At 43.8% G+C, this 15,770-nt stretch overlaps 1 protein-coding gene and 1 pseudogene across 9 annotated transcripts in view; both read left to right on the plus strand.

Annotated features, from left to right (window-relative positions):
• Positions 1-11,458: 11,458 nt before the first annotated feature.
• The window catches only part of Reps2 (RALBP1 associated Eps domain containing 2), a 237,094-nt gene continuing 232,782 nt past the window's right edge, over positions 11,459-15,770 (plus strand). For all 9 annotated transcript variants that reach the window (XM_036174455.1, XM_036174450.1, XM_036174457.1 and 6 more), the window contains exon 1: positions 11,459-11,820. In XM_036174455.1, the coding sequence (XP_036030348.1) occupies positions 11,587-11,820 (234 nt within the window). In that variant the 5' untranslated portion in view covers positions 11,459-11,586. The remainder of the gene's footprint in view (positions 11,821-15,770) is intronic.
• LOC118573918 overlaps positions 11,879-15,770 on the plus strand; it is a 76,041-nt pseudogene continuing 72,149 nt past the window's right edge.

Raw genomic sequence — 15,770 nt, forward strand, 5'->3', positions numbered from 1 at the left:
TGTAGTGTTGGCTGTCCTGGAACTTGCTCTGTAGACCAGGCTGGCCTCGAACTCACAGAGATCCAGCTGCCTCTGTCTCCCAAGTGCTGGTGTTACAGGTGTGTGCCACCACCGCCCAGCTGAGAACCTATTTCAAGAACAAAACAAGTCGACCACCAAACCCAAAGTAAAGCAAAACAAATGATCAAAGGACACCAATAACAAAATAGAAGCAGAAACCCAAAGCCCAAAGCCCAAACCAGAAGATAGGCTTTTTTAGCTCATAGTTTTGGAAGCCCAAATTCCAAGATTGGGTGGATCCACCCCTCTGTCCTCAGGTGAGGGTCTTCTGATTACATCACAACATGGTGGATGACATCATATTTTTTGGTTGTGAGCCTAGCCTTTAACAGCTGAGCCATCTTTCCAGCCCGAATGACATCATGGTGAGAGACAGAGAGAGAGAGGGGGGAAGAAAGGGGGGAGGGAAGGAGGGAGAGAGAGAGAGAGGGAGAGACAGAGACAGAAGGAGGGAGAGAGAGGGACATAGGGAGAGAGAGGGGGACAGAGGGAGAGAGTCAGAGAAAGAGAGAAAGAGGGAGAGAGAGAGGGAGGGAGGGAGGGAGAGAGAGAAAGAGAGAAAGAGGGAGAGAGAGGGAGGGAGGGAGGGAGAGAGACAGAGAAAAAGAGAAAGGGAGAAAGGGGGAGAGAATGATGGAGAGGGAAAGGGGCCAGGCTTCCTCTTTGTTAATGCTCTCTCCTGGGAATTAGTAGTCAATAGGTGTACCAGTAAGAAAGACCCAGCCCACTCTTTAAAACTAGCTTTAGTGCGTTCATGAGACTTGCGCCCCTATGACCCTAATGACCTTCTAGCAGGCCTACTCAGGTAGGTTTCACTACCTCAGTACTGCCTCGCTGGGGACCAAGCTTTTAGCACACTATCTTTTGGAAGGCAAGCCATAATAGCAAGAGAGACAGTGGCTTATGATTCCATTGTCATTGCTAGCTTATAGGGCATATGAGAGGCCAAGAATCCCAACTGTCCCCTTTTCTTATGAGCTTAGCGTGAAAGAGGAAATGGAAGTAATCAACTGTTTCCCAATAAACCTGCTTAGAAAACATTAAGTTACACAGAAGTCAAATTTAGCTAAAGGAGCACTGTCTCTGCCATGCAGTTTAGGGAAGACAGCCCCGCTGTAGCACCTAATTAAGGCCCGTTCCTCTTGTCAGGAAGAGCATCATTCAGCCAGGCACAGGCAGAGTGACCCTGGTTAATAGCTGCCCAGGAAAAGCTGCCCTGGTTTATCTCAGATAACCATGGTAATATGTTTTCATTGTAAATCTCCCCATTTGTCCAAACACAGAAGGCTGAAATTTCTGTCTCTGTAAAACACGTTAAATTGCTCAAAGTGTAACTTGGGGGCCCCAAACCTGAAAGCAACTCACAGATAAAAGCATATGTACGAATGCTCCTTTATAGCTCGAACCTATAGAAGCCACGGGGATTTCTGTACAGGTGTGTTCCTTGGGGCGTCAGCCAAAGGCAGTTGTGTGCTATTGTTCAAGAGCTCTTTGTTGATCTCTAAGTACTTGAAGGGATTTCTCACTGGGAAGGCATAGCAACGGCATACAAACAACGATTTAGAGGGGACTGTGCGGACTCTCTCAGCTCCCTTGTTGCTAGAGCTGCTTCAACATGAAGACTTAACTTAGGGCTGTCGGGGCAATCGGACCTGCTTCTTATTTTCCCTGTCTACTTCCTTTCCCACCGCAGAGAGAGTCTACAAAACACTCCTCTGCCGCGGAAGTTTCAAGAAGTCCTGAAGTTGGGAACAGAGCTCTCAAAGATGTGTGCATTCTGGGGCAGGGGAAGGGGTGGAGTGAGAGGTGGTGCCCTATGAAAACGCCGGAATTCAGGGGTGACGGAGGGAGGGACAGAGGGAGGGGAAGAGAGAAAGACAAAGACACAGAGAGAGAGACAAATAGAGAGGCAGACAGAGAGACAGACAGTGGCGGCACAAAGACAGAGAGAGAGAGAGACAGACAGAGAGAGACAGAGAGACAGAGACAGAGAGATGGAATAGAGAAAGATCTATTTTTTTTTTATGTTATCACTTCTGGGAGATAGGAGAGGTGCCAGTATTACTTCAGTATTTCCTCTTGGGTAGTAGAGAGAAAAAAAAAATACGGTCAGAGGAATAAAATTCAAACAAGTGATTATTTGGTGTCAAAATTAAACACTGTGGTGGGCATTGTGTTCCCTGAAATATCGTGTGTTCCCCGAAATAAACATATCTGGGGTCAGAGAACAGACAGCCACTAGAACAAAGCCAAAAATGGTGGCTAGAAAATGGGAAGAGTAAACCATAACAGAAGCTGGGCTGTGGTGGTGCACACCTTTAATCCCAGCACTTGGGAGGCAGAGCTAGCCGGATCTCTGAGTTCAAGGCCACTTTAGAAACAGCTAAGCATGGTGATCCACACCTTTAATCCCAGAAACCCAACCTTTAATCCCAGGGAGTGGGGGCAGAAAGAGAAAGGTATATAAGGTGTGAGGACCAGGAACTAGTAAAGTAAAGCATGTAGTTAGTTAAGCATTTGGTTGGTTAAGCGTTTAGGCTTTGGAGCAACACAGTTCAGCTGAGATTCATGTGGATGAGGACTCAGAAGCTTCCAGCCTGAGGAAACAGGATCACCTGAGGAATTAGCAAGGTGAGATAGCTGTGGCTTGTTCTGCTTCTCTGATCTTCCAGCAATCACCCCAATAACTGGCCTCAGGTTTGTTTTTATTAACAAGTACCATTAAGATTCCTACTACAAAACACTCCTTTAATTTCCACCAATTTTAAGGTTTTTTTTTTCCTTTAAGAAGATATTGTTACTATTGGTATTGAGTAGCCCTAGCTGGCCTAGAACTCTATGTAGATCAAACTAGCCTCAACTCCAGTTCACAAGATCTGCCAAGTGCTGAGATTAAAGGCACCATGCCCAGCCCAAAGACTTATTGCTTGTTCTTTTAGATCATGTGTGTATCTGTGTGGGTATAGGTGACTACAGTGTTGAGGAGAGGGAGTGGATATTCTGGAGTTGCTGATGATTATGAGCTTTCCAATGTGGGAGATGGGATCCAAACCATAAACCGCATATCTGATCTTAACCACTGAGCCATCCAGTCAAGTATTTTCTTTAAAAGTTTGTTTTGTTTTTTCAAGACAGAGTTTGTCTGTGTAACAGCAGTGGCTGTCCTGGAACTCTCTTTGTAGACCAGGCTGGCCTCAAATTCAGAGATCCACCTGCCTCTGCCTCCTGAGTCCTGGGATTAAAGGCATGTGCCGCCATGCCTGGCTAAAAAATATTTTATTTTAGTATATTACTAATCATACCTAATAATGGGTTTCACCATGCCATTTCCACAGAGCACATGATATATTTTGACCCCATTCATCCCGTTACTGTCTCTTGGCCCCTCTCACTCCCACTGGTACATTTCCTCTTCTGAGCCAGGCCATCTTCTAGCAGCCCGTCTGTTTTGCTGTTTGCATTGATGACATTCAGTGGAGTTGTCTACAGAGGTGTGGGTGAGGGGTCATGTACAGGAGCCCAGGCAACTTACCCATGGATACGTGCCAAAGAAAAGGCCCCCCCAACTGTGTATAAACCCTCAGAGAGGGAGGCCATGAGTCCATCCCCTTCCGCAATAAGATGTAATTTTCACCAATATTTTGAGATATTATCTGAAGTATCTCGGTATCACTGCAGTCGGGAGAAGTCAAACTGAATTCTCTCTTAACTACTGCCCTTCCCCACCCCCAGGCAGATGACTCATAATGCGCCTGTGCGTAGAAGGAAATAGAAGCGCTTCATATTTGAGGACAGAGGTCGATAACTCTGTAAAGGGCCCGAGAGTTAATATTTTAGGCTTCATGTGGCATGTTATTTCTGTTGCAATTATCCAAAACTGCCTTTGCCAAAGCAGTCATGAAAAGCACGCAAGTAAGCAGGGGTGGGGGCACATGTCTGTAACCCCAACACTTGAGAGGCTGAGGCAGGAAGTGTTCCTCACTTGTTCTTCTCCACTTTATTCTTTGACACAGGGTCTCTCACCGGACCTGAAGCCCTCTGTTCCTGCTATGTTGATTGTCCAGTGAGCTCTTGGGATCTACCTCTCCTCCACTTCCCAATGTTGGGGTTACAGGTTATCTTAGAGTTTTTGTTGTTGTGAAGAGACACCATGACAACAGCAATGCTTATAAAGGATAACATTTAATTGTGGTGGCTCTTGAGTACAGTTCAGAGGTTTATTGTGTTATCATCATGGCAGGAAGCAAGGCAGCATGCAGGCAGATGGTGCTAGAGAAGGAGCTGAGAGTTCTTACATCTTGACTCACAGGCAACAGGAAGTGGTCTGAGACACTGGGTGGTATCTTGAGGATATATGAGACCTCAAAGCCTGTCTCCATAGTGAAAGACTTCCTCGGACAAGTCCAAATCTACTCCAACTGGGTCATACCTAAGAGTGCCATTCTCTATGGAGGCCATTTTCTTTTAAACCACCACACAGGCCATTCAAGGTTTTCATGTCAGTGCTGGGGATTTGACCTCACGTCCTCTTGCTTTCCCAGAAAGTACTCTGAGGTATTTTTCCCATTCAGATTTTACAGATTCTAAATGACTGGAGAATTTAGTGCTTTCTGTGAACTTAATATTCCATGAATATTAATATTACATGAAATTCATGGCTAAGGTTTTATTGGAACATAGTCATACTATGTGCTTTCTTTTTGATTTTCTTTTGGGTTTATTTCTTTGTTTGAGACTGGCTCTAATTAAGCATAACTTAAAATATCTCTTGCTGCTGTTTGGTACAGATCTGTAATTCCAGTACTTGGCAGGAGGATTACGATCAGCTTCAGCTACGGAGTCTTGTCTCAAAAAGGAAAAAAATATCTCCTGGTAATTCTTTAAAAATATGACCATTTTGGTTTCCCTGGTCATGATACAGCTAAAACAAGTGTATATGCTCTAAGCTCAGAACAACAAAAAATGTAAAGAAATCATCTTCAAAAGTTCTTGTGAAGGCTGGGGAGATGGCTCAGTGAGTGGGTAAAGTACTTGCCACACAAATGTGAGGACCCCAGTCTTCATGTACTCATATAGAAAAGCTGGGCATGATGGCACACATCTGTAACTCCAGCATGGGGGATGTGGAGACAGGAGGATCTCTGGAGCTCGCTGGCCAGAATCTAGCTGAATCAGTGATCTCCAGTTTCACTGAGAGACCCCGTCTCCAAAGAAATAAGGTGAAGAGTGACTTGAGAAATACTGGAAATCAATCCCTGGCTGCTACATGTGTGTACATATATACAGAAACATACACACATATACAACACACACACACACACACACACACACACACACACACACACACACACGCACAATCAAACCCCTATAGGGCTTATTTAATGTTACCCAGCCTTATAAACATGTCTGCATTTCTATGTTCTTACTTGTGTTTATTTTGAGATTTCATAACTATTTCTCCTATTTAGAAAATTATTGTAGAAATACAGTACAATACTTGACATTCTTAGAAAAATATGTTTAACATGAAAGTCTCATTATGTAGCCCAGGCTGGCCTAAAAATCTCGATCTTTCTGCCTTAGCCTCTCCAGTGCTGGGGTTACAGGCATGATCCACTATGCCTGGCTTAGTAAAAACACTTTTAAAAGTGCCACTTTCCCCCTGTTGTGTCCCAGTTTAAGTATTACTACTGTTGGACCCTTTCCTTTTTTTTAAAAAATGGTTTATCAAGACAGGGTTTTTCTGTGTAGTTTTGGTGCCTGTCCTAGATCTTGCTCTGTAGACCAGGCTGGCCTCGAACTCACAGAGATCCACCTGGCTCTGCCTTTCAAGTGCTAGGATTACAGGTGTGTGCCACCACCATCTGGCTGGACCCTGTCTTAGAGTTTCTTTTGCTGTTAAGAGACACCATGACCATGGAAACTTTTTAAAAAACTTTTTATTAATTAATTAATCATGTATACCAATCCCATTCATTTCCCTGTCCCCTTGGTATCCACCCTCTGCCCTTGCAAACTTGCCTTCCAAAATAAAATAAAAGAAAATTTAAAAGAAAAAAAGAAGTCTTGTTATGGAAGCTGTAATGTGACACAGCAAGTCACACAGTACGCTCTTTAGTCCATACATCTTTACTTGCAAGTGTTCATTGCAATGAGTCATTGGTCTGGCTTGAGGCCTCTGGCTTCTGCTACACCATTAATAATGGGCCCTCACTGGGACTCCTCTTGGATCTCCTGTTGTTGCCCTGTGTTGTGGAAATCCTGCAGCTTTGGATTTTCAGTACCAGCCCCTTCACATGCTCTAGCAATTTGTAGATGGGGTGGATGCTAGGGTGGGCCAACTCATAACCCTGGTTCTGGGCCTGGGTGGTACCTGGATTTGGCAGTCTACCAGCTCTCCCGACCATGGAAACTCTTATAAAGGAAAACATTTAATGGGGGCTGGCTTACAGTTTCAGAGGTTTAGTCCATTATCGTCATGGAGGGATATGGTGGCATGCAGGTAGACATTGTGCTAGAGAAGCAGCTGAGAGTCTTACACCTTGATCCACGGGCAGCAGCAGGAGAGACTGTATGTACTGGGCATTGCTTGAGCATATATGAGACCTCAAAGCTTGCCTTCACAGAGCCACACTTCCTCCAACCAGGCCACACCTACATTCAAACATATGAGTTTATGGGGATTATATCTACTCAAACTACCGCAGACGCCTTCTCATTGTGCCGCCTGGACTTTGATGACCAGGATATTTCTTGTATCCTGGAGGCTTGTGTCAGAGGTTTCTCTCCCATTCTTTTCTCACTCATTACTTTCTTGGTGGCAAGTCTCTGGTGTGCCTACCTTTCTCAGGATAACCCTTTCTCTCCCTTCCCTCCATTGTCCTATCAATTTACTCTTCCCAGTTCCACTCAGTCTCAGAAAACACCCATCGTCTTGTGGAGCCTTCTTGGTTTAGCGCTGGTTCGTGGATTTTTCTAATTTCCATTTAGCACTTAGCCTGGGGTACATGATTTAGCTCTTAATTATATATTGTCTCTTATTTATTTTTGTTTGTTGTGCTAGTTTTTGCCTTTTTTAGTGAGATTGTTGACTTCTTGAAAGCAACATATCTTGTATTTTTAAAAATTCCTTGAAGCATTCCAGTACACACACTTCCTGCCCTACCAATAAATACTGATTGTTGGAGCTGGAGAGATTGCTCAGCGGTTAAGAGCACTGGCTGCTCTTCCAGAGGTCCTGAGTTCAATTCCCAGCACCCACATGGTGACTCACAACCATCTATAATGGGGTTCTGAGGCCCTGTTCTGTCTGATGCCCTGTCTGTCATTTAGAATATGCAAATAGAGCACTCATATGCATAAATAAATAAATCTTAAAAGTTACTGATTGTTCATAGATTGATAGGCACAGATGTGAGACTGCCGACATATCATGTAGTATCTGTTGCTTGATAAATGTTTGTCAGCTTTATTAAATTGGCTTGAATAATGAAGGAAATGAACTCCAAATGTGGTATCCAGTTGGGCAAATCATACCAGCTTTACATTCATTCATTTTTTTTTAAATCTGTAAAATGAAGCTAAAAATGTCTTCTTGCTGGTCATAGTGACTGTATTAGTTATTTCTCTGTAGCTGTTATAAAAATACCATGGCCCAAAGCAGCTTACCAAGGAAAGAGTTTATTTTGACTTACAGTTCTAGAGGGGATAAGAGTCCATCATGGCAGGGAGGCATGGAAGCAAATGGCAGGCATTGTAGTAGGAGCTGGAAGCTGAGGGCTTACAACTTCAACCACAAACATGAAGTAGATAGTGAACTAGAGGTGGTGTGCAGCTCTAAACTCTCAAAGTCTGTCCCCAGTGATATACCTCCTCCCACAAGGCCACCTCTCCAAATAGTGCCACCAACAGGAAACCAAGTGTTTAAATATGTGACCCTATGGGAGGCCTGTCTTTTTTTTTTTTCTCAAGACAGGGTTTGTTTCTCTGTGTAGCTTTGGGGCCTGTCCTGGAACTCACTCTGTAGCCCAGGCTAGCCTCGAACTCACAGAGATCCGCCTGGCTCTGCCTCCCGAGTGCTGGGATCAAAGGTGTGTGCCGCCGCTGCCGCCACCACCACCCGGTGAGGCCTGTCTTATTGAGACAGTGGCACATACCTGCAATCCTAGCATTTGAGAGGTAGAGGCAGGAGGATCACAAACTTGGTCTACAAAGCCTGGTTTACAAAGTGAGACCTTTCATCTCAAGAAAATGTCTTCCTGACTGGATGTGGTATTGCATGCCTGTAATCCCAGAACTGAGCAGGTAGAGACAGGGAGATCAGGAGTTCAAGGCCAGCCTGTGCTGCATGCGACCCTATCTAAAACAAACAAACAATAACATGTATATATGTATGTATGTATGTATGTATGTATGTATGTATGTATCTATCTATCTATCTATCTATCTATCTATCTATCTTTCTCTCTATCTATCTGGCTCCCTAATCTACCTTAGAGTTACGGTGAGGCTTATATGAGATAGTGTGTACAAAAATATCATGTAAAGCTTTTTATCTTGCCCATCAGGGGCTATGATAACCTATATTTGTTTTTACGGGAGTCCCTGGGGGAAATGGGGTTTGTTGCCTATCACATAGAGCAGACTACTCTGCTACAGAGCTACTCTCCAGGAAACCTGAGAACAATTGGAAATGTAGGAAGAGAATTAATTATGTGTCTTTTGGCTCCCATGTTCCTGAGAAGGTCTGACAGTCATGGGAAGTGAGATGGGATTTTGAAGTAGAAATTCTCTATAGCTGGACAGTCTCTGCTGTCTCTCTTCTTCATTCTTTCTCTACTGATGCTGTCTTCCCTCCCAGCAGTTAGGAAGCAAAATGTGGAATAAGGAATCAAAGCTTTGAAGAGAGAACTTTCTGCCTTTGTAACCAAACCTGGGTCCACCTCTTGGGGAGTGCAAAGCTAAGACAAGTAAGTGCAGGGCAGGACATGTGAGTGGCAAAATGTTAATAATGTACCGGATAAGGAAGGAGAGCCCAGGAGTTATGGCCAAAGCAAGACCTTCTGGGACCAAAGGAAGCATGGGTATTTTATTCTCGGGGCAGACACACATGCATATGGGAAGGCCCTTTAAGGGGTAGGCACATTCCTGAGCATGCTCAGTAAAAGGTGCCAGTCCAAGGAGAAGAAGAGACACATTTCTGGGTGTACTTAGCTCAGTGTCATTTAGCCAGTGTTCAAAAAGCTACAAAAGGCGGACAGCACTTTGTGGGCTTGCTCAGTTTGCATTATAAAGATAACAGGAATGCCTCTGTGCATGTTCAAATTTCATGTTGATGTTTCATGAAACCTGAAAAGAAAAAAAAATGACAGGACATCTTGAAGGCATATTACATAAGAGCCTTATTTTAGTTGACTATAATATCAAAGTGTATTTGTTATCATTGATAGTATTTCTCATGTTGTCTTTGGTTTTTGCTTTTTTGTGTTGTTACTGTTCTTGAAAGTGGGTCTTGCCACTGCCTCTGGAGTGCCAGGATTCCAGGCATGTGCCACATCTGGCTGCTTCATGTTTTAATTAAAATCAAACTATTTGGGATGGAATATTTCTTTCTCTCTCTCTATGTATGTATATAAATAAAACTATGTGTACACACATATATTTCTCTCTCTCTCTCCCCATGTATTTTTCTTAAGACAATGTCTTACTATGTAGCACTAGCTACCATGAAACTCACTATGTAGACCAGGCTGGTCTCAAACTCACAGAAGTCTGTCTGCCTCTGCCTCTTGAATTCTGGGTTTAAGAAGGTGTGTGCCACCAGTTCCAGCTCTAACATGCCCTTTTATTAGTGTTTAACCATGAACAGTTTTCCCCTTTTTGGGTTAGTGTTTTGCAGTGAGGCATGTATGTATAATGGTACATTGGTACATTTGTGCAACTCTTTTCAAGAACAATGGCACTTACGATTTTTCTTTTGGAGGCCAGCATGGTGGCACATGCTTTTATCCCAGCACTTGGAAGGCAGACAGGGAGATCCCTGTGAATTTGAGGCCAGCCTGGTCTGCACAGTGAGTTCCAAGACAGCCAGGGCTATGTAGAAAGATCCTGTCTCAAAAACAGAGATTTTTCTTTTGGAAAAAATGCAACTATACAATACTGATGCTGAAATTTGCAGTGTTCTTGTGAGGCAGACCTTTTTCTTCTAGTATATTATTTTGCAGACTTTTTTTTCTTTTTGAAGACTTGCTTGAAACTCATCATGTAACCTAGAGTAACTTGAAAATTTCAGGGATTCTTCTGCCCCAGCCTCCTAGCGAAGCAGCAGCCACCACACTTAGCATAGACTTTCTCTTCATAGAGGCTTGACTAGAGAGCAATAGCAATAGCCCTAGGGGAGGAAGCCCATTTGAAAAAAAAAAAAACAAAAACAAAAACACGTGGGCTTTGTAAAGTTCTGGGTTCTAGTGTTGACTTTTTTGGTAGGAACTTGAAAACTTTTGTAATAAAAATGTGCTTATTTTCCTGCCAAAAGTATTTCAGAGCCTGATGTCTTAAGGAAAGAGCTTGTCTGAAAATCAAAATCAAAATCAAAAACAAGCAAACAAAAAAACCCACCCTTCCAGAAGGCGAGGACTCTGTGTTTCAGAGGTCAGTACTTTCAGGACTTAATAAGCATAAATTTTCCACAATAGTGCCTCGCAACTGTTTCCCAGATTTCTGTAGAGCACTGAGCAGAATGAACCTCACATCTGCAAAATGAGCACCCCGCCCCTTTCCTCTAGGATTTAAGAGTAACTTCTGGCATTTCTTAGTAAGGCTCAAATTCAGATCCGAGCCATACCCGAGAAAGTGGCCTAACCCCATGACCATCTTCAAAGTTGTGGAGAAGCGCTGGGACCTCATTCGTAAGAACATCTCTGTTATTTAGCTTTTTAGGGCACAGGCGATACTATTATAGAGGAAAAGAAACCCAACTTTTCGTGCCTGGTCCCTTTTCTAAGTGGACACCACTTCTGTTCTGGACCCCGAAAGAGAAAACATCTCAGTTTTCCCCATCCCCTGAAAAGCCCTCTTGTTCTTGTGTGTGTGTCCAGATGTTCCCTTGCCAGCCAGGGTGGAGAGCCCGAGATACCCCTCAGGAGCTGTGTGGACTTGGAGCGGCTTTGGCAGCCAGGTCTGGCCTCCGGTCAGAGCAGGTGAAAGGCTTGGGAGGGCAGCCGGTGGAGTTGCACTCCTTACCTGGCCAAGGGGCGGGGCGAGGCGGCCATCAGGGGTGGGGCCCAGGTGGGATCCCGGGCTGTGATTGGTCGGCGCCGCGCCTGTCTCCATGTGCCGCGCAGCCGAGGCACAACATTCAAGCCCGGAGGGGGCGGGGCTGGCGCGCGCTTGGAGGAAGCGGCGGCGCTGCAGCTGCGGGGCGTGGGGGCGGCGGCTTCGGAGGCCAAGGCGGTGGTGGTGGCCCTCGCGGAGACACCGGCACCTCGACTGGGGAAAGCGCTCGGCCGGGACCCCACAGAAGGCCCTATGGAGGTGGCTGCGGGTGGAGGCTGCGGCGCGGCACCACCGCTGCTGCTGAGCGATAGCGAGCAGCAGTGCTACTCTGAGCTCTTTGCGCGCTGTGCAGGCGCTGCAAGCGGGGGCCCGGGACCTGGACCTCCCGAGGCTACCAGGGTCGCCCCCGGCACCGCCACTGCGGCCGCAGGTCCAGTGGCCGATCTGTTCCGAGCGTCGCAGCTGCCACCGGAGACGTTGCACCAGGTATGTCTCTGCGCTCTTTTATCCCTCGCGGGTCTGTGGGGACAGTGTCTGTGGAAGAATGGGGGCGACAACGACTATTCCTGGGGATCTGGAGGGCGGCGGTCAAGGCGGCAAAAAAGGGGGGGGCTGTGCAGCCGAGGATGGCGGCGACGCCCTTGTCCCCAGGGACAACAGCCTCCTCTGCAGCTCATCTCCTCTTCGCCCAGTGCTTGGGTGCTCTCTTCGTCCCTTGAGAGACTCTAACGTCCCTGTTGTTCCTGGGGGTTCTACAGCCCTCACACCCAAAGTTTGCCCTGTTCTGGAAGTGATGTTTGCTTTGGCTGCTGTCTGCTTTAACCTCTGTTCCTTGCTCCCGCCCCTCCCTTTGTTGAGTGCACACTCAGGGTGCCTTGCTGGGATTTGAACTTGAAGGGTGTGTACGTGTGTGTCTGTGTGGCTCTTGGCCTAGGACTATATGTTGTCCTCTCTTTATATTTGTGATATGAATCTGCGACATACATTTGTTCACTAACATATTTCTGATTATTAGTATGAAACTGGAAAAATCTTAATGCCCAGTTGTAGAACAGGGACTCGGGGCTGCAAGAGAAGAGCATTGGTCAAGTCCAAAGTAAGTTCCCTATTTGGGTCCATGGGTGGACTCAGAAGTCTACAGCTGTAGTTTCCTATTTTATTGTTCCTTGACTTTGACGTGGAATTATGAAACAAAGGGTGTCATAGCTTCTTTCTGCCTGCCCCATACCTGGAAAGGAGGAAGGGATGGTTCGCAGCAGGTGCTGTTATTGTTTTGTGCTTTCCTTGAAGCTTGGAGAAAGACTGCTTGTTAAGCCTTTTGTCTGTCATTTGTTGTTACCAGCAGTAACTGGTGATAAAATTGTTAATATAAAGCCGCAAATATGAATCTTTCCTTAAAAAGCAGCAGTGTGAAGGTCATTAACACCAACTGAATATTTACAGTGACGATCAATGCTTTAAAATGTAGTTCCTAGGGAGTACTGAGGGCTTTATGGTTCACTTGCCATATCATTGCCTTTGTGGGATTTTTCTTTTTTCTTTTTTGTTACTGGAGACTGTGTTATACTGCTGGAGCATACACATATGCTCATATATTTGAGTGTAATTTTAGCCATTTGGTTCACCTTTTCGAATTTAGGATTTCTGAACATGATTAGTATTCACAGAATTTAGCATGGCTGTTTGTTCCTGTAGAATTCCTTGATGAGAAGATAGCTTGGCCACTGCTGCTAAGCAGTTGAGTTGCACAAGGTGATGAGGAAATCAGTGTTCTGAAACAAACTGTAGCTATTACAAGGACCTCAGGATACTCCTGAGCATAATAAATTTACTAAAACGTCCGAGGCAATGCACCAAATAAGTGGGCTGGGTATCTGGCAGGGATTATTTTGTGGTCAGTAATACATCAAGTGTGATAAGAGGCATATGAAAATTGCTTGAGGTTTCCTCAGGAATTGGCGAGGGGGCTTTCCTGTGTGATAACAGATGCTTCCTTGAAGTACACATAATTTAAAAAGAACTCAAGGTACAGGGACTTAGAGTGGAAAACTGCATGCAAAAGACTATTTCAGCCATTAGCAAAAGGGGCCATTCCTAGATTGCTTGTAGTAAGTCTGAGCATTACGCTCCCTTCCTAAACCCAGAGAAACAAAAAACATTCCCATTAACTTTGTAAAACTAGAATAGTACAGGTAAAAATTAACATTTAAAATCACCTGGAACTGGGAAAGGTAATCAAAGTTGGCATCTCGTGGCCATCTAAGTTTTATCCATCACTTTGGTGATATGTGTGTGCTCAGTCTGATTTCATTTGTTTCACCTCATTAGTGTATTAACTTTTTAAGAGCAAATGTAGAAAATACCCCCCTTCCCTTCTAAACAAGAACTTGTAAGTTTAGATTTAACTGGCCCAACAGGTATGACTGCTCAAATCATTGAGACAATAACCAGATCTGGTAGTTTCTATGATTAATGGCCAGGTTTCCCTCTTAATAAGCATACGATTAAGATTATTGTAATCTAGGGCTGGGGATTTAGCTCAGTTGGGAGAGTGCTTGCCTAGCATGCACCAAACACTGGGTTTAGTTCCCAGCACTGCATAAAATCAGGTATGGTGGAACATACCTAAAATCTCAGCACTCAGGAGGTAGAGGCAGAAGGGTCACAAGTTAAAGGTCATACTCAGCCATATAGTTAATTTGAGGTCAGCCTGCATAAATGAGATCTTTTCTTAAAAACGATTATTATTATCTATTAAGAAAGAGGAGAATTTAACCAGGAATAAATGCCCTATAAAAATACATAATTTTGCTGGGTGATGGTGGTGCATGCCTTTAATCCCAGCACCCAGGAGGCAGAGGCAGGTGGATCTCTGAGTTTGAGGCCAACCTGGTCTACAGAGCGAGTTATAGGACAGCCAGGGCAGTTACACAGAGAAACTCTGTCTCAAAAAAAAAAAAAAAAAAAGAAAGAAACAAACAAACAAAACCCATAATTTTATTTTCTTTTTGGAGCAGAAATAAACCACTGCATCTATTATTTAGTTTTGGAAGTAAGCCTACAAAGTTATTGTAGGGTTTTTCTCCAGTTGATATAGACGTATTTGCATATAGTTATAAATTGTATGCATAAACTTATATATAAGGGATTTCTATACCTATACACTTATAAATTATCTATAAAAACAGTAACACTTGCTATGGTTTGACTAAGAGTCTCTTAAAGGTCCATCTCTGGGAGATGATTGTAACCTTGAGTGGGCATAGTAGGAGGTCATTAAATCATTGGGAGAATTGTAGCATACAATAGCTGCCTCCAAATGACAAAGTTTATATTTGACTCAATGAATTAACAAACATATAGACTACTTTATAATGTCCACTTTTTAGATGGTATTACTCTCTAGAGGTGCTGTGCATGTTTCAGGCTATAGTTATAATTTTCAGTTTTATGGTAGGCCACTCTTGGATATCAATATTAGTTATAAAATGCTGTTCAATCTATATTATCAGGAGAAATCATTGAATTGGGGAAAAGCCTAATAATTAATATCTGATTGTCAGATTATGGTAAAGAAGCATGTCCAGGCTGTGAGAAGCTGTTTTTGTTATTTTATTATTTTATATGTATAAGAATTTTTCCTTTATGCGAGTATGTGTACCATGTGTGTTCCTGGTGCCCACCAAGGTCAGAAAAGGGCATCAGATCCTCTTCCGTCTGCAGTTACAGACAGTTGTGAGCTGCCATATGGGTGCTGGGGATTGAACTCTGGTCCTTCGCAAGAGTAGCAAGTGCTCTTAAACACTGAGCCAACTCTCCAGCTCAAATGGGGATATTTTTAAAATCTCTGTTCACAATCTCTTCTCTGAGAGGTCGTTAAAAATTTCAACTCAAGGTCTCTGATAGCCCAAGCTGGCCTCAAATTCACTATGTTGCAAAAATTGACCTTGAGCTCCTGCCACTACCTCCCAAGTGCTGAGATTACAGATGTGTGCTACCACAAGTCACTCATTCAAAAATTAAAAAAAAAATCTTTGAAGAAACTGCTTAGTCATTAAGGAAATCAACAAAATCCTTATCGGGAAGATTTTCCTGTTATGAGTGAAATTATTAGCCAGAACTATTAATTTCTTTTAATTTTTAAATTATTTTTTTTGGGTAATATAATTACATTATTTTCCTCTTCTTTTTCCTCTGTTCAAATCCTCCCATATACTGCTCCTTGCTCTCTTTCAAATTCAGGGCCTCTCTTTAAATTCATTGTTGTTACATGTGTATATGTATTTGTATATACAGATATCTTCCTAAATATAGCCTGCTTAGTCTGTATAATGTTACTTGTACGTATGTTTTCAGGAATGCCCATTTGGTAGTGGATAAACAATTGGTGTGCTCTTCTCCAGGGAAGACTCCACTCAGCATTCCTCAGTTGCTTT

The sequence above is a fragment of the Onychomys torridus genome, chromosome X (genome assembly GCF_903995425.1).
Source record: "Onychomys torridus chromosome X, mOncTor1.1, whole genome shotgun sequence".
Classification (NCBI taxonomy): domain Eukaryota; kingdom Metazoa; phylum Chordata; class Mammalia; order Rodentia; family Cricetidae; genus Onychomys; species Onychomys torridus.